Source organism: Leptonychotes weddellii, chromosome 5 (assembly GCF_054177405.1).
Source record: "Leptonychotes weddellii isolate Sample4059 chromosome 5, ASM5417740v2, whole genome shotgun sequence".
NCBI classification, from domain to species: Eukaryota; Metazoa; Chordata; class Mammalia; order Carnivora; family Phocidae; genus Leptonychotes; species Leptonychotes weddellii.
Window position 1 is genome coordinate 105,345,671 of NC_138373.1, and position 17,353 is coordinate 105,363,023.

At 54.2% G+C, this 17,353-nt stretch overlaps 2 protein-coding genes and 1 long non-coding RNA gene across 4 annotated transcripts in view; 2 read left to right on the forward strand and 1 right to left on the reverse strand.

Moving 5' to 3' along the window:
* LOC145721801 (uncharacterized) overlaps window positions 1-6,108 on the reverse strand; it is a 7,208-nt gene extending 1,100 nt beyond the window's left edge. The window contains exon 1 of the long non-coding RNA XR_014145714.1: window positions 5,777-6,108. This is a non-coding gene — a long non-coding RNA (uncharacterized LOC145721801). The remainder of the gene's footprint in view (window positions 1-5,776) is intronic.
* HOXC6 (homeobox C6) lies at window positions 7-5,550 on the forward strand. Of its 2 annotated transcripts, none has more exons than XM_081821764.1 (2): window positions 7-3,654; window positions 4,353-5,550. In XM_081821764.1, the coding sequence occupies exons 1-2, from the start codon at window positions 3,255-3,257 to the stop codon at window positions 4,682-4,684; spliced, it is 732 nt and encodes a 243-aa protein (XP_081677890.1). In that variant the 5' UTR covers window positions 7-3,254; the 3' UTR covers window positions 4,685-5,550. The 2 variants fall into 2 exon arrangements, with proteins under 2 accessions (XP_081677890.1, XP_006728764.1); XM_006728701.3 differs by having other exon boundaries at window positions 4,377-5,550.
* Window positions 6,109-6,521: 413 nt separating the features above from the next.
* On the forward strand, window positions 6,522-10,891 carry HOXC5 (homeobox C5). The gene is made up of 2 exons (XM_006728700.2): window positions 6,522-8,349; window positions 9,067-10,891. Exons 1-2 carry the CDS (start codon window positions 7,896-7,898, stop codon window positions 9,279-9,281), a joined length of 669 nt encoding a protein of 222 aa, XP_006728763.1. The 5' UTR covers window positions 6,522-7,895; the 3' UTR covers window positions 9,282-10,891.
* The last annotated feature ends 6,462 nt before the right edge of the window (window positions 10,892-17,353 follow it).

Consider the following 17,353-nt stretch of genomic DNA (forward strand, 5'->3'; position numbering starts at 1 on the left):
TAAAACATCTGTTCTTGCTTCTGCTGATGAGTTTCCATAATTGTTTTCAGACAAATTTAACCGGAAAATATAAATATATTTAGAAAAACCCAAGTCCCAGCTATCCCCCCATAGACACTCGTTCTTTCGCCAAAAAAAATAAAATTAACATAAAATGAGAAAAGGAAAATATAATCCAATGGAGGGAAGATCGGGCTCATCTGACCTGCTCTCCCCCCTTGGAGCGAATCCTTCCAGCAAATTTCAGCTGCATAATTAAAGATCTGACTGAAAGAAGGAGGCTTCTTTTTTTCAGGAATGGAAGGTGATGGGGGAGAGTATGATGGAAATTAATTTTGCCAAAAATCTTTAAGCAGTGGGGGAATTTATTTGTATTTCTGCTTCCCCTTCTCTCCCCCTTCCAGCATTTCTGCCTTTTTCCCCCAGCAGCTGGTTTCTGTTCATTATAAATCGGCGAGACCTTTCAGTCTCTGCCCTCTGTTTAGGGACGTAATAAAACACTTAACTTTCCGGGGCTGAGACTTACATTCTGCTCCTCAGGTCGCCCACCCCCGCGCCCACTACTTTCAGGCCCCAAAGGAGACTCTCCCCAATTTGGGGGCCCCTTTCCCCTCCAGACTTTGTTTAGGAGGGACTCAAGGAAACCCAGGCATCCTTGCTGGGGGGCTGCAGCACATGCTTCCCCAGAAGCCCCTTCTTTCTCCTAAGATCCTTCCTTTCCCCACCCCCCCCAAAAGAGATCTAAAAATGCATAGAAAATCAACACTCATTGAAAGTGAAACCTCATTAAGACATCCTATCTTCCATCATTCAATTTGTTGTACATTGCAACATTTAATATCTTGAAGGAAATATTACTGACATGATTTATCCCTCTAGCAATCTCTCTGAAATGGGGGGGGATAGAGGGAATTTACTCTCTCTTCCGGCCTGTTCTATGTGTTACACCGCTACCCTTAGGGCAGAAGTGAGGCTGGGAACTCTGAGAGCGGCTACTTGTGTCCAGGGGTGCGCTGACTTGTTTCTTAGCTCAGCCCCCTGGGTCTTCCCCCCCTCCCCCTAGTTCTTTCTCGCTCTACCTCTTGCCCTCCAGGGGGCCTGGAGCCCCAGCCAGCTGTTGAAAACCTCTGTCCAGGCATGCCATGAATTGGAGGACAGCTGGATTCTAGAGCAAAAGGCAAGTCACGCTAGTGTCTCTGTTCATATACCTGCCATGTCACCCCCTAACCAGATGACTCATCTCCAGATTTCTTTCTTAATTTGGAACCCTCCTCTACCCTTTCACTTTTATCTCCTTGAGCAGAAGAAAGTATGGTCCAAGAGGGGGAACATTTACAATGATAGGGGTCTTCCCCCACCCTTTTAAATACCAACAAATTTCCCTCCTTTCTGAAGGATTGGGGCTGTATTTTTAAAAGCCAACACAAATTGTCCAGCAGGAAGACTCTTCAGTCCCCTAACAAGGTTCATGTATTAGCTAACATGTTGTCTCCACCAGCTCCTCCACACTGTCTGCTTTTGGGTTCGAAACTTTATTTTTCCCCCCTAGCGACACTCCAGGGAAACCTTAACGTTACAGAAGATGAATAAACGAGTTTTTTCCCAGCGTAGTCCCGTTTATGGCTTTATTGCTACCCATTGATTACTCCGCTTTGTTACACAGAAGGAAAAGATCATAAAATCCGGAGACATCCGGGTTCTTGTTATAGTCAGCCCCCCCCCAAAATGGTGAGGAGAAAATATGAGCTTCCACCGCTCCCTTCGCTAGCCCCACCACCCCCTCTTTGTCAGCTCAAAGCATTTTCAGCCTATGTCACGATATCAAATTAAGTTTGGATTAATCAGGAGAAAAACTCCATCTGCACACCTTCCGCTGTTTCAGTTTGCCCACTGCGGCTCCCTCAGAAGCCTGGAACTCAGCTGCCTTTTCCTAACCTTCTCTTCCTTTTTCTCAGCCCCAATGTGGAGAGAAAATGGGGGTAGGGGTTGCTGAGAGGCCCGGCTCCGCCAGGTGTGGCTGGCCCTTGAGTGAGAGCTCCCCAGGAGCCCTTTGCTGGAATCTCCCAAGCCCCAGAGCTCAGGTCCAGGGTGCCTCTCTTGGCGGGGCAGAGTCCGGAGGGGCCTGGGGGCTTCTGACTTGTGCAGGGGCTTGAGCCTGCCAGACGCTCACTGTCCTTCAGAGCCCCACCAGCCTTCTCTTTCTGCCTGGATCCTATGTGAATTACCCCACCGGGCCTCGCTGGCTCCAAATCATAAATTCTCACCAACATAAACAGGAGTTGATGTGTCTAGAAAGACTCTCAGAGTTCTTTCTTCTTCCTTCCTTTCTTCCTTTTCCTCTCTCTCTCCCACCTTTTACTTCTTTCTCTCTCTTTTCTATTGTATTTTTATACATTTTTCCCTTTTAGGCAAAAGTGCTGCAAGAGTTTCCCCCAAAAGGGTGTTCTGAGAGGCAGAAGGGGGCTAAGAGGATGAAGAAGCAAATGCATGGCCCCTTTGCCCACTTCAGCTCTGCCACTGTGTCCTGAAGTCTCATCCTTACTCCTTTAGACCTCCTTGCTCCCTACATTTCCCTTCCACCTAAGACTATCAGCCACACTCTCCTTCCTCTGAGCACCGTGTTTTATGCAGTTTCTTTCTACTTTTGATTTTTTTTTTTAATTTTTGGGGGTGAAAAATACTGGTTTAGTGATGAGGACTCACTCCATGGAGGGTCAAAGTAGGATTTCCTGTAGGATTTCTGGGGATTCCCCCTGAGCTGGGAAGGGGCTCTTCCCATAGAGAAATCAGGATGTAATTTTAGAAGGGGGGGAGATATAAAAAATGAAATCAGATTGAAAATAGAGGGATTTCTCCAGACCTGGCTCTGGCCACAGCACAGCAAAGTCAGCAGGGGCTGAGAGATTTCCTAGCAGTGCAGCTCTTCTTCCCTGGGCCCCAAGGCCCTGCTAATGCATATTCACCCTTCTTCACCTCCAAATCAGTTCCCTAACATATATATTTTTAAAAGAAATCTAAGTCTTACTTTCAAAGCACACACTTAGTCTCAACTAGGGAATCAACAGAAGCAGAAGCGATTTTTTTTCCCCCTTCTTGACATCTGGCTTGCGATTGGCTGGAAGGGGGTCAGCTGACTTTGTCATTTTGTCTGTCCTGGATTGGAGCCGTCCCTATAACCATCTAGTTCCGAGTACAAACTGGAGACAGAAATAAATATTAAAGAAATCATAGCCCGACCAGGTAAAGGCAAAGGGATGAATTCCTACTTCACTAACCCTTCCTTATCCTGCCACCTCGCCGGGGGCCAGGACGTCCTCCCCAACGTCGCCCTCAATTCCACCGCCTATGATCCAGTGAGGCATTTCTCGACCTATGGAGCAGCCGTTGCCCAGAACCGGATCTACTCGACTCCCTTTTATTCGCCACAGGAGAATGTCGTGTTCAGTTCCAGCCGGGGGCCGTATGACTATGGATCTAATTCCTTTTACCAGGAGAAAGACATGCTCTCAAACTGCAGACAAAACACCTTAGGACATAACACACAGACCTCAATCGCTCAGGATTTTAGTTCTGAGCAGGGCAGGACTGCGCCCCAGGACCAGAAAGCCAGTATCCAGATTTACCCCTGGATGCAGCGAATGAATTCGCACAGTGGTGAGTTTTACAGCTCCGAGATATAAATTAAATAAACTGAACTGGCTTTATGACCGGCTTCCCTAGAAGAACGGGCGGAGAGAGTTTTTTATGGCCCCATAAAAACAATCACGCTCGTCTCCTCGCCGACGCCGAGACAGGGCCCCCTCTTCTGCCCCCTCTGCTCGCCTCCCGCTTGCTCGCAGGGGCCTGGCCCCCTCGGCCCCTGACGGATTGGAGGGCTCCAAGGCAAACTGAGGGGGCAGGAACAGGGCAGGGTATGAGGGGAGGGGGCAGGGGGTGGGGGAGCCCACCCAAAGTCAAGTCAGGCTGAGAAGAAGGGAGGAGGGAGAATAGGGGGCAGAGAAGTGGGGAGAAGTTTCCAAGGAGCTAGGGTGCTTGGGGAGGTGGGGGAGCCCAGTTGTTGAGAAATGGGGCCCTCATCCCCAGGGTTTGGGATTTTTCAAAAACCAGTTTTTAGACTTACAGCTTTCTGCCTGGTTCTTGCCCCCCCCTTTCTTTGGGACACTCACCTACCAACATATGGTGGGGGACTGAATGAAGTTGGGCTCCTGGCTGTACCCCCAGTGGGGGTGGGGCAGGGCAAAAGGGAGAAGGCTGAGGTCCGAGGGGGCCCGTGAGCTGCTGGCCAAGTTGGGAGGGTCAGGACTTTGCTAGGCTAAATCGTCTACGGAGGATGCCTCGCTGATTGTTTTTAGTGTGTTTTGTGCCCGGATCTCTAGGGGTCGGCTATGGAGCGGACCGGAGGCGCGGTCGCCAGATCTACTCGCGGTACCAGACCCTGGAACTGGAGAAGGAATTTCACTTCAACCGCTACCTAACGCGGCGCCGGCGCATCGAGATCGCCAACGCGCTCTGCCTGACCGAGCGACAGATCAAAATCTGGTTCCAGAACCGACGGATGAAGTGGAAAAAAGAATCTAATCTCACGTCCACGCTCTCAGGGGGCGGCGGAGGGGCCGCGGCCGACAGCCTGGGCGGAAAAGAGGAAAAGCGGGAAGAGACAGAAGAGGAGAAGCAGAAAGAGTGACCAGGACTGTCCCTGCCACCCCTCTCTCTCCTTCTCCCTTGCTACCCCCCCCCAATTCCCTCCTAATCACACACTCTATATTTATCACTGGCACAACTGATGTGTTTTGACTCCCTAAAACAAAATTAGGGAGTCAAATATGGACCTGAAAGTCAACTCTGGACCCCCTCCCTCACCGCACAAACTCTCTTTGACCACGCGCCTCCTCCTCCTTGCTCCCTCGCTAGCTCGTTCTCGGCTCGTCTGCAGGCCCCTTCCCCCTCCCAGGCCTTGGGGGCTCCGTCCCTGAACCTCGCTTCAGACTCCACAGATCTCCCTCCAAATGAGGACTTGGCCTCCCACCCCCTCGGCGCCTCCACCCCCGCCCCTGCGCAGAGAGCCGGCTCCCGGGCCGGGGCCTCCGCTCCGGGGCCTCAGGGTCCGGCCTGGCAGCCGCGGAGAGCGGTAGGCCCAAGGAGGGCGCGTCGTGGCCCCACAGCAACCCCCAGGGCCTCCCCGCAGCCCCTGCCCGGCCCCTCTGCCCCAGCAAATGCCCAGCCCAGGCAAATTGTATTTAAAGAATCCTGGGGGTCATTATGGCATATTACAAACTGTGACCGTTTCTGTGTGAATATTTTTAGCTGTATTTGTGGTCTCTGTATTTATATTTATGTTTAGCACCGTCCGTGTTCCACTCCCATCTTAAAAGGGGGGGAAAAAAAAAGAGGGAAAATTACAAAAAGAGAGAAAAAAAAGTGAATGACGTTTGTTTAGCCAGTAGGAGAAAAAAATAAATTTAAAAAATCCCCCTCGTGTTACCCTCCTGTATAAATCCGACCTCTGGATCCGTTCTCGAATATTTAATAAAACTGATATTATTTTTAAAAGTTTATATCGGGATTTCTGTTAATTCGCTCGTCCGCCGGCCTGGGGTGAAAGTTGGAGCAGGCTCCGAGCGCTCCCGCGTCTGCCCGCCGCCTGCAAGCCCCCAGCCCCCTGCGCTCGTCTTTCCCGGGAGCCCGGCGCAGAGCCGGGGCCTCCCCGGTCTCCTGGTGAACGCGCTAGGGGGGCTGGGAGGCCTCTCTGGGCTTCCCAGCGGAGCAACACACTCACCCCGCAAAAAAGGCCGCATAGGATCTCGTTGGGGGTGGGGGGCGGGAAGCCTGGGTTGCTCGGATTGGTTTCCAGCCCCACACAGGCCTTTCTTCCTGCCTGTGGTAGTCTGGGGTCCTCGGCTTCTGAACCCCGAGCCCCCAAGGGCCAGAAAAGAAGCATTCTTCAGGTACCAGGGTCTCCCCTGTCCACTCCCCGGAGTGAGGAGGGGGGCGCCGCGTGAGCAGCCCCCAGCCAGCGCCAGGCCGACTGTTGCGAAACGTGGCGGAGGCGGAGAGCCGAGGGGAAAGAGAAGACCGCGGGATTTGAGCCCTTCCGCAGGGATTGAGCGATTCAAGGACATCTCGAAAAAGAAAGCCTGGAAACTGAGCCTGCTCTGGGACTCCTGACAGGGCTGGGACAAAATTCCTTCTTCCTTACAGCCCCAGTCCCAGTCTGGTTCCTTACTCCTTCGCCTCTCAAACTCGGCGGGTGAGGAGCTCAGCCAGACCCTAACCTTTCCCCAGCTCAGGCCTTCTCTCCTTAAGCCCAGCCAGAGAAACCTGAGTGGACCTAGGGAGTGAGGTAGTGAGGGGGTCTCCCGGAGGGAAAAAATCCGCCAGAGTTTTCCAGACCTTCCAGATCCCCGCCAGCGCCCCCTCCAGCGCCTCCGCCAGCGGGGGTGGGGGGGTGGGGTGGGGGGTCTGGAGGGGGGCGTCTCCTGGCAGGGGCGGGGATTTCCTGGGGAGAGGCAGGCAGGAAAGAATAAGACTTGGGGCTAGGGGAGGGGGCTCGGAAAGGGGCCGAATGGCTGCGGAGCCCCTGGCCGCAGGCTGTGAAGGTTGCCCAGGCGCCTGCCCTGCCCACCTCCTCCATCCTCCACCCCCAGCCAGGTCCTTTCCACGCCTCCAAATAGCTCAGAAATTGCTCTCCTGCGGACCTTCTGTATCTAGGTCCCTGAAAACCTGTTCCAGAGGCCTTTTCCAAAAAGGGCACAAAACAGGCCTTTTCCTCTGCCCTGCTCATATAATATTTGTGGAGGCTTCAATCTTGCTTCTCCATGCCCTCAATTAACATCTATTTTCTATCCCAAGTATCTGGCATAGAATACACAGGGATGCAGAGCAGTCCTCCAAGCCCATTGTGTCTGGTTCTACACACACACACACACACACACACACACACACACACACACACAATTGCCTAGTTGCCACTCTGGGATCCCAGCATGGTGAGGTCTACTCAACTCCCCCCCGGATCCTCACCTCCAGGCTCATCCCAGAGTTCCCAGCACTTTCAGCTTCCCGACCCTCCCCCCTTATCTAGTTCTGTCCACCCAGGACCCCTCCTCCTCTGAGCATCCTGTCCACCTCTCCAGGGGTTGGGTTCACTTCCCCAACCTAACAGTCACCTCCTCAGCAGTAGCAGGGCCTTGGGGCCTCCAAGGAGAGGGACCTCGAAGCTTGGTTTAGAGAACCTGAGGTAAATCCCTTGGGATCTCCAACTTGGCCAGGGGCCCCCCTACCTAAATCTCCTTTCCTCAGCCATTTTTGAAGATTGAAAGGCTCTGGGGGTGGGGAGGCAAGGCTATCCGTTAGTTTTTGTATCCTAAACAAGACCTCATCTTTCCTTAAAATTAAATACAGTTTAAAAGGCCATTTCAAGGGTTTGTTGCAGCAACAACCAGCTTCTCTACAGGGTAGAGAATCCAGCGGTCTGAAGGCGGGCCGACAAGCCAGGCTGCAATTCCTCCAAGTGGGCACCAGGTGTCGCTGTGGGCTCGTTGTCCCGGCTACCCCCCAATTTCAAGAACCATTTTTTTTTCTCCCCCTTCTCTCTCTCTTTCTCTCTCACTCCCTCTCCCCCTTGGTTGGGCTTTGCCAACATATCAAGATGCGTTTCGCCGGCTTCCATCACTAACCTCCCGGAGGTCATCAAGCCAAATTTATGAGTGGCCGCTTGAGTCACGTGACTCTATTTAAGGCTCCCTTATTTGGGAAGAGCGCATAGGATAAAGAAAGAGATATCTCCACCTATAAATTGTGCACTTTGGAGAACAAAAAACCCCTCAACTTCAAAGAGTCACAAATCACCCTTAATCAAAAAGGGTGCAGAAATTTTTTTTTGGGCCCTCCCCGCCATGAGCTCCTACGTAGCCAATTCATTCTATAAGCAGAGCCCCAATATCCCTGCCTATAACATGCAAACTTGTGGGAACTATGGATCGGCCTCAGAGGTGCAGGCATCCAGGTACTGCTACGGTGGATTGGACTTAAGCATCACTTTCCCACCGCCTGCGCCTTCCAACTCTCTCCACGGGGTAGACATGGCTGCCAACCCCCGGGCTCACCCCGACCGCCCCGCCTGCAGCGCCGCGGCCGCTCCGGGACACGCTCTGGGCAGAGATGAAGCGGCTCCTCTGAACCCCGGGATGTACAGTCAGAAGGCGGCTCGCCCAGCGCTGGAGGAGCGAGCTAAGAGCAGTGGGGAGATCAAAGAGGAGCAGGCGCAGACAGGGCAGCCCGCCGGACTGAGCCAGCCACCGGCCCCGCCACAGATTTACCCGTGGATGACCAAACTGCACATGAGCCACGGTAAACTTTAGGACTTCATTTTGCGCGCTCGGGTCCGCCTGGGTTTTATAGGCCATGCGGGGCAAATAAAGAAAAAAAACCTGCGGCCATAAATTTTACGATCCAGGCATCAATGGCTCGTAAAACTGTCCACTAAAAGGCTTAGAGGCTGTGTGCGCCCAAATTTACGACGACATAATTGGATCATAGGAACAAAACGTGTATAAAAGGCAATATTCAATTTTTGGGGGAGAGGGAGGGAGTTAAAAAAATAGAGGGATCTGAAGGCTGAGGAGCGCGGGGCTCCAGAGCGGGGATCCCCCCGCGGCTCCCTCCCTCCCTCCCCTGTGGAGCTGGCTCGGCCGGCGCTGGCCGCTCCGGAGGATTCCAGCGACTCGGGAGGGGCGGGAGGGGGGTCCCCGGTGCTCGGATCTCGAGGGTGCTTATTGTTCGGTCCGAGCCTGGGTCTCCCTCTCCCCCCCACCCCCTCGGCCCCTCCGGCTGCTGAGTGAAGGCTGCGGCGGAAAGTTTCCTGCCAGGGCAGAGGCGCCTCTCCCGGGGCTAGGCTGGGCTAGGCTGGGCTGGGCCGGGCCGGGCCCGCCTGCGGCCCGCTGGGCCTGTCCTGCCCTGCTCGCCTCCTCTCCCTCCGGCGGCGGGTGGAGGCCTGGGCTGGGGTCGGGACGCTGGGGCGCTGCACGCTATTCACCCCTTCCTGGCTTGGGGGGCTTTATATTCCAGAGACGGACGGCAAGCGGTCCCGAACCAGTTACACGCGCTACCAGACCCTGGAACTGGAAAAAGAATTCCACTTTAATCGCTACCTCACTCGCCGCAGGCGCATAGAGATCGCCAACAACTTGTGTCTCAATGAGAGACAGATCAAGATCTGGTTCCAGAACCGCAGGATGAAGTGGAAGAAAGATTCCAAAATGAAAAGCAAAGAGGCTCTTTAGAGGCAGCAGGGAGGCCCGCAGATAGCGCCCCAAGCCCGCTTTGGTCCCCGCGCCTTTCCTTTTCGGTTGTCCTCTCTCTGTATTTTGGGGCAAGGGCGGGGTCTGCAGCACCCGCTCGGGGCCTCACCGACAAAAGCGCTTTCCCTTGGCACTCCGCATCCCCACCGACCCCAGGTTCCTGCGGGGCTGTCCGCGCGGTGCGGACTCCCCTCAGTTCTGCTCAGCACCGGCGGGGTGGGGGGGGAGGGGGGCGCCAGGGCAAGCTCCGCAGGGGCTCCCCAGAGGGCTGCGGCAGACGGGCTGGTGCTGAACGAACCGGGCCTGGGCCGCCTCTCAGGCTCCCAGCCCCAGAGCGGCCTGCGGGAATTAAGGTGGGCCCGGCAGGGACGCCCCCACCCTCCGGCCTCCCCTGTCCTTTGTTCCCAGCTTAGGCTGGCCAGGCGGCTGAGAGCTGGTGAGAGTGGCTATGCTTGGGGGAGTCCGGCGCCAGACTCGGGGTGCTTCGTTGTAGCGACTAAACTCCATGTTCGGTTTTTTAATGATTTGCATATGAAAGGGGGAGATGACTGAAGGTCTGCCTGGGGCCCCCTTGGTTGCCCTAGGCTCTCCAAACCTTCTCACCCATCCCTAAGCCCGGTAACCTCTCCAGCCTGCGCCCTCTGCATGCCCTCTCAGGCCCCTCTGCCTCAGACCACTAGCTAGCTCAACCATGGGGTTCCCTGCCACTGGACCCCAGCAAGCAGTCCTAGAGGTTCCTGGCTGCCCACTAGTCCCTGCCACGACTCTCTGTGCCCTCCTGCCCCATCGCTGTTGTCCAACTATTTATTGACTCCAGGTCTTTCCTGAAACTATATTTTGTCATATCAAATAAAGACAAAGAGAGATCAGGACTAAAGATGCAGCGGTGCCTCTCTGTTTGGCGCATGTATTGGGTAAAAGTGTCTAAATGGGCTATGGAGTATAGGGGAGGCCCATAGCCTCTCAGCCTCTTTTTAAAAAGAATTTTTAGGAGCTTCTAGAGGGATTGAGAAGAGGGAGGTGAAATTGAGCTCCTTTCCAGATCCCTGGTTCCCAGATGGGCCTTTGGGGAAAGGGGAGGGCACCTAGGCAGTCTGTACTGGCTTTTCCCATGCTGTGGCTCTCCAAGGCTTTCGGCCTCTGCACCCCATTCCCACCTTGGCTGGGTGGATCTGAGGCCTCTAGACTGGCAAGCAGCCCCCACTGCATGCCAGAGCTAATCTGCAGGGCCTGGGGGCTCCGTGGCGCTCATACTCTCCGGCCCCGGACTCTGAAGATCTCTCCCAGAGCTCGGTGAGGGGCCGTGCTGGACATAGAGGGAGGGCTGAGCCCTCAGCCTAGAAGCCCACTTGGTCCCAAGAAGGATCCTCAGAAAGAGTTGGTACTGCTTGGTAAAGGGGTCTGGGGGAGTTGGAGGAAGTGTGTCTCAGCTTTTTAAGATCCTGGGGCAGATGGGAGCAAGGAGGGCAGCCTACAGCGTACCTGCCTGGCAAGAAATGCGCAGACTGTTTCCCCCACTTCTAGGGCCTGAGGCTATGCAGGACAATTAGCTGGGAAAGGAGCTGCATAGACGGGTGCCTGAGTCCTGTCTGTTTGCCATCATTTGTCTCAGTCTCTGGGATTTTGTGTGGAGGGGGAGGGTAGGCTAAAGGGAAAGGGGAAAAGGCAGATAATTCAGGTGGTGCCGAGGCTGGCTGAGGCCCACGCTCTGCTCTGCTCCAGGCTCCTGGGATGGGATGGGGGAGGAAGTACTTTATAGGAGAAACAAATGTGGGAAGGGTCCATAAAACTTTACTGCATTTCCTCTCTCGCCTCCCACAACGGAGGTGATTTCCTGGAGCCAAGCCTAGGCCCCCCACACTGGGGGAGGGTGCGGTTCAGGAGCTGGGCTAGAAGGCTGCTCTTACAGCCGAGAGGGAAAGGGAGCAGAGAGACTCTGGGGAGGGGCAAGGGGAATATTTATGATTATTAATGCTGATGCTCCTTGGATTTATTATAAGGACTGACTTCTCTGCATCCCACTGCCTAAGCTATCCATCTGTCTTTTTTTTTTTTTTTTTTAAACCCAGGAGTCTTTCCTCACCCCGTGCTTAGCACGTAGGAGGTCTCAACAAATGTTTATTGATCCGTGCCCATTGCTACACCCTTCCCTTCCAATGGCACTCAGGCCAGGTTAGGGCACTCGTTGCGTCTCTCCCTGACTAGCACTCAGCAGTCTGCCCAACCTAGCAGCACCTCGGCTCCCCTCAATCTCTCTCTCTCAAATAAAATGTGTAATTTTCTTCAGGGAGTTATTTTAATTTTTTCTCCATGCTGAGTAAAACTATTGGGCAAGCGGTGAAGCGTGGAGAAGCACTGGCGTCTCCAGTGGGTAACAGTTAACTAAGAAAGAGGCCGTGGCGCCCGCCATCACGCACTCCAGCATCCTTGGCTGCCGAGGCCTGGAGCCTCCTCCCCAGGGGACGCACCGCCCCAGGGGTAGAACCAAGGGCTTGGCCGGGGCCCGGGGCAAAATTGCTCATACCGGCACTGCAGGGCACACCAGCCCCACCTGGCACGGAACGCCTCCTTCCTGCAGTGTTAAGGCCTCTTCCCTGGAGGAGCTGGAGGATTGACTCAAGTTGGCCAAGCTTGGGTAGACGCAGCCTCGCCTGCCTGCCCCCGCCCCTCCTGTCAGTCTGCAGGCCTGCCCCAGGCCGCAGCCTCTGCTTCCCCGGCCTCAGCGGCCGCAACCTACCCAAAGGCCTCGGACGCACTCCCCGACGCTGGGGCTAGGTACACCCCACACCCTTGCTTTCTCCCTGAGTGGAGGATTCCGCTTTGAAGCCGGGGGGGGGTGGGGGGGTGGGGTGGGAGGGGGTTCTCCCACCGGCCAGCCTCCTGGAGCAATCTCCAAGCACCAGGATTTGGCTTTGCTCTGGGAAAGTTAGTGGAGGGGCTTCTGGGTCCCCAGCAGAGACCATGGAGCCTGCTTCCCCACTTTGCCCTGAAGCCCACCCCCTCTGGCAGCCAGAAAAAAAAAGGGGAAGAAGCATGACTTACCTTCCCGGGGGAGTGGGAAGAGGGGGACACGACCCACTCTGAGCAATTAGAGGAGAGAGGAGGAAAAAAAAATAGGAGGAAAAAATATCAACACGACCTCGAAGGCGACAGGTCCTTATGGAAATAAGTAAGTAAATAAATAAATAAGGATCCACCCTCTCCCCCCTCCCCACCCTGCAAGGGGGGTGTGGGGGTGGGGCAAAGGAGCAGCGCAAGGGCTTTTTAGTGTAACTGAGCATTAGAGAAATACGCACGGCTTCTATGTGAATTTAGGAGTTTGAAACTTTTGGAGGTTATTTATGTGAATGGCCCGAAGGCAAGCCCGTGAGTGGCTCTTGGGGGACCACGTGATGTCATTAAACCAAGTTTTATGGTGTAGGGAGAGCTGACAAACCCACAATATATTTACATCATATATAATCTTAACTGTCCAGCCACGCAGCTGCTGGTGAGGTTTAATGCTAGGACAGAGGGCCTGGCAGTTAGAGGGGATTACGGCGCTGGGGATGATGGTGAGGGGTTACATCTTCGCAAATGAATCCCAGGCGAACGCTGTAAGTTAATTTTCTCTCTCTCTGACCCTTTCTCCCGTTTACCTAATCCCCCTGCCCCGTGATAGAAGGCTGTTCCCACTCATTAAGGGGAGGGGAAGAAGGCCTCCCTGGGCATTCCCAGGCTAGGGTGGAAGAAGAAGAGTAGAAGCCGCTGGGAGGTAGGAGGATGGGGGAGCTTGTCCCCTCTGACCAGCCCTCCCTTCCCTGCCCTTTATTCCCTCCAGCTGCAAGTCAACTGCGGTAAAGAGAGGCCTGGGTTCTTTAGAGCTTTGCCAGGTCTCCCTGAGCCCCTCTCCCTCCTCAGCTGGGAAGAAAGACTGCGGCAGACCCCTGGGTGTTTGGTGTTTTGTAAGAGTGTGCAAACTGTAGGCGCAAGCGCAAAGTGCCTCTGGGGCACCCCCAGCCTAGGGAGGGGCCAGTTCAGCCCTTGGGCCAGTGGCTCAGAGTCCAGGCAGCTGCAGAGGGAGGCCAGGAAGGAAGGCTTTGGGACTTCTGAGCCCCCAGGCTGCGACCTGAAATGGCAGAAAGAAGCATCTTAAAGGTAGCTGGTTGAGCCCAGAGAGTCCCAAAGCATTTTCTCTTTCCTCACCACCAGGCCTGGTGGGCAGCTGTCCCAGCGTCTGTAGTCTGGGGTCTTAGTCCGCCTGGGGCCAGTGTGGTTTCATGCCTCCCTCTAGCTGTTGGGGTCTTTCCTGGCATTCCCAAGCCCTTTGCCTGAGGTAAAAGTAGGCCCCAGAGGCCCAGAGGTTCCCCCTGTGAGTGGAGTATAAATGGGTGGGAGAGGGGCGCCTGGGTGGCTCAGTCGTTAAGCGTCTGCCTTCGGCTCGGGTCATGATCCCAGGGTCCTGGGATCGAGCCCCACATCGGGCTCCCTGCTCGGCGGGAAGCCTGCTTCTCCCTCTCCCACTCCCCCTGCTTGTGTTCCCTCTCTCGCTGTGTCTCTCTCTGTCAAATAAATAAATATCTTTAAAAAAAAATAAAATAAATGGGTGGGAGAGTGGAGGCAATGTCTTTACTAGGCTGACCAGGAAAGCCCCCCCAGCTCTGGGGAGAGAGTGGCCTGGGGGTGGTGGTGGAGCCATCAGGGCCCAATATGGGCATGGAGTTCTTCAGCCAGTCTCAAGCTCGGCCTCCCTAAAGGTTTCTAGGAAGGAGCAGCCCAGCGTCAGGCACGGGAGGCACGTGTCCTCCACACCTGCAAGGCACCCCCCTCCCCATGCGCCACCCAGAGCTAAGCCAGGACAGCGACGATGTAGAAACTCAGCCTCCTTGAAGGGACCGACCGAATGAACTGAATCTGGCGGGATTGCGAATCAGGGCGGAAGGCAGGCCCATGGAGAGCGACTGGTCCAGGCCAAGGGAAAGGAGAGGAGAGCGGCGGGGGCGAGCCAGGTCTGCGCCTTCCCAGAAGGGAGAAGGGAGGACTGCCCTGGGGCGCGAGGGGGTCTGGACGCCCTTCTGTGGAGAAGTGCTGTTGGGGGACGGGGGGTAGGACGCGGTTAGTGTGCCCCTGCCGCCCAAGGGGGCTGAGGAAGAAGCAGGACTCAAGCAGAGACGGAGAGCCCAGGCCCACTCTGGGAGGGTGAAGGGGAACAGAGACCCAGAGACACGGGCGCCTGAGCCGATCTCCAAGCCCAGCTCTAGCCGGCTCTCGCCTTGGTGAGGAGCGCTGGCGCGGGACCCGGGCGGGGCCGGCTGGGGGGGGGGCGGGGCGGGAAACTCCCCGATGCCATCCCTCTGGGGACCCCTGTTCCGCACCAACATTGGGCCTCCCCACTCCTTTATTTCCCGGGAAGCGTGAGGATCCTAGAGGATCTCCCCAGGAGCCCATTCCAAAAGTTAACTCTCAGTTTCTCCCTTTCTCATAATCAGCCCTCTCCATTCTCTCCTCCCCATCAGTCTGTGATTTGGGGGGTTTCTGGAAACTTTCCATTCAAGCCTCAGGGAGATGGGAGTTTTCCTTGCTCTCTAACTTGACTCTTCCCCTCCCGCCGGCTCCCCAGGGCTTTAGGGAGCGAGTCTAATGGTCTTCAACCAAGAATTTAGCCATCCCACACCCAGGCAAACTCGGCCTTCGCGTACTCCTGGCCAAAGCGCAGTCCCGTGGAGAGGGGTGTGTGTTTCTGTTTTACAGATTTACACAGCGTCTCTTGGGGGGTTCTATGACTTCCTCATCTCCTTTTCTGTTTCTTAGGCTCAAAAGTTCCATTTAAATATCACCCCCTCTTCCTGCCTCAGTAATAATAGATCGTCCTTCCTCTCAAATAATGTCTGGGCCAGTTTTTTACTATTTTGTAGGACAAATACATAAATGGAAGAAAGAAAATATAAATTGGGCCTGAGACTCTTGGTTTTCCACCCCGCCCGCCCCGCACTCGATTTTGGGGTCTTCCTGGAGCGGGAGATGGGCGATCAATCAAGTGCCAAGGTGCCCCAGTCAACCCGGGAAGCTTTTAATTTTGTTCCTAGGTCTTTAACCCTGGAAAAGGTCAAACAACCAATCAGAAATGGGCTAAGCAGGGTCACATGGCCCCCACCAACCAATCAGCCAAAAAGTACTTGGGTCTCTGTCTCGCCCTTCCCCTCAATTCCTCTTCCTCCATCCCTCCCTTACCATCCACTTTACCTCCTGGGTCCGCCCTATCTCAGATACACGAATGGGAAAAGCTATGCTGAGAATATTCTAGCCCCTCCCTTTGTCCCTGAACTAGTTCTGGAGAGTCTTTGGCTTGCGTCCTCTGGTTCTAACAGTGTGCCTCGCGATCAGTCGCAGTTGTACAGGGATCTGAAGTTGTGGGGGTGTCCTCTGGATCATTCCCATATTCGCCCGTGAGGTCCTACCCAATTCACTGGGCTTTATAGATGTGGACCCTAGATCAGGGTGTACAGTAGGTGTGGATATGAACTCCAGACCCGAATTCAAATTCTGACGGTCATTATTCCCTAAACACCTACCTTGTACCAGGTTTCATTCTCTTCTGATCCTCCTGGGGGCAGGTGGGGGCGATTAGAAGAGACCTTTTTTGATTTATCTTTCTGGAAGTGCCCAGGAGCCATTAGCTTTATCAAACGACCTCTGATGTGATGGGGGAAGGGAGCAGAAGTGGAGACTTTTTGAAAGTTGTGTTTGGTACCTTTAGTTTGTTGAATAACTTTGGGCCAGCTGAAAAAGGGATTTGGAAAAAAGAGTGAGCACAGAAAATCAGGACCCTCCCCCGATATAAACAGTTGATGAATTTAAGTCCCTTTCCTTTACATCATCATCATCATCATAAACAACTAAGTGATGATCCTGTGTTCTGACCAGTAGCTACCAAAGGACACAGCCACTGAAGGTGTGGATTCCTGTGTTTGTGTTTATATGGGTTAAGTCCGAACAAGCAGTGGGTGAGAAACTATCTCTGAGCAAGAGCATCTGATGGCACAGAAGCCGTGCATGTAGGACAGAAGTGCCTGTGTTTCCTGAACACCTGGGCTGGGCCCTGAGCCAATCCACCCGTGGGTCCAGACCCAGACATTTCTCCTTCCAGTACCCTCAGGTCTCCAAGGTTTTGTTCCATGGTTAATTTTATGGTTGAGTTCCCCTTCCCTCCCCTTCTCCTCTTGGTCTTCTACCTCCTTGAGATGACTGAAGGGCAGGAGCTCTGATGGCCTATGCCACCCAGACCTCTAAATTCTCTTTGGGGGCATCAAGTGTGCAAGGGTGGAAGGAATAAGCCAGTATGAGCTGGGCTTTGTCAGCACCCCTCTGCTCGTTAATCTTCTGAGCGGCCCTGATTTGGGGACAATGCCACAGGACAGATGGGAAGGATTGGGATGAGAAGTCAGAGGAAGGGCAGCTCTTCTCAGAAGCCAGGGAGCCCCCACTTCCCAAGTCAACTTCAACCACACTGCACCACTGACCTCTTTCATGAGTTAGAATTAAAGCACGCACATTTATTTTTCCCTGGTAGATGGTGTGGTAGTCTTTGAGACCAACCTTCACCTCCAGTGTGGATTTCTCACACTGGAGTTTCCAGATCTCATGAAGGGTGGAAAAAGAAAGATGGGAGCTTGCTTCTGTCCAAACAGACACTGGGAAGAGAGATTGTATTGCCTCAATCCCTCCTAATACCCATGTGAACTTTATCTGTCCCTTTGACTCTCCCTTTCTGTGTACAAATGATTTGGGCTGAGTTTTTGAGCTGAAACATCATGATCCTAGGCTTCAATTCTCTGTTTTCTTTTGCTGGGGATGCATGAGTTATTCTGAGCCTCCTGCTCATGGGACTGGAGACCCTGGAACTCTTTGAGATGGAGAAGAGGGACAATCCAGATTTAAGATTTAAGGGTTAGAGATTCAATTTAAGGAAGGAACTAGACCGCTGGAGGGCCAAGAAAATCACATTCCCTTTTATTGGGTCCTTGTAACCCAGACTAGTGTGTCCATATATAACCCTTGGCTGCTTTGATGGGACT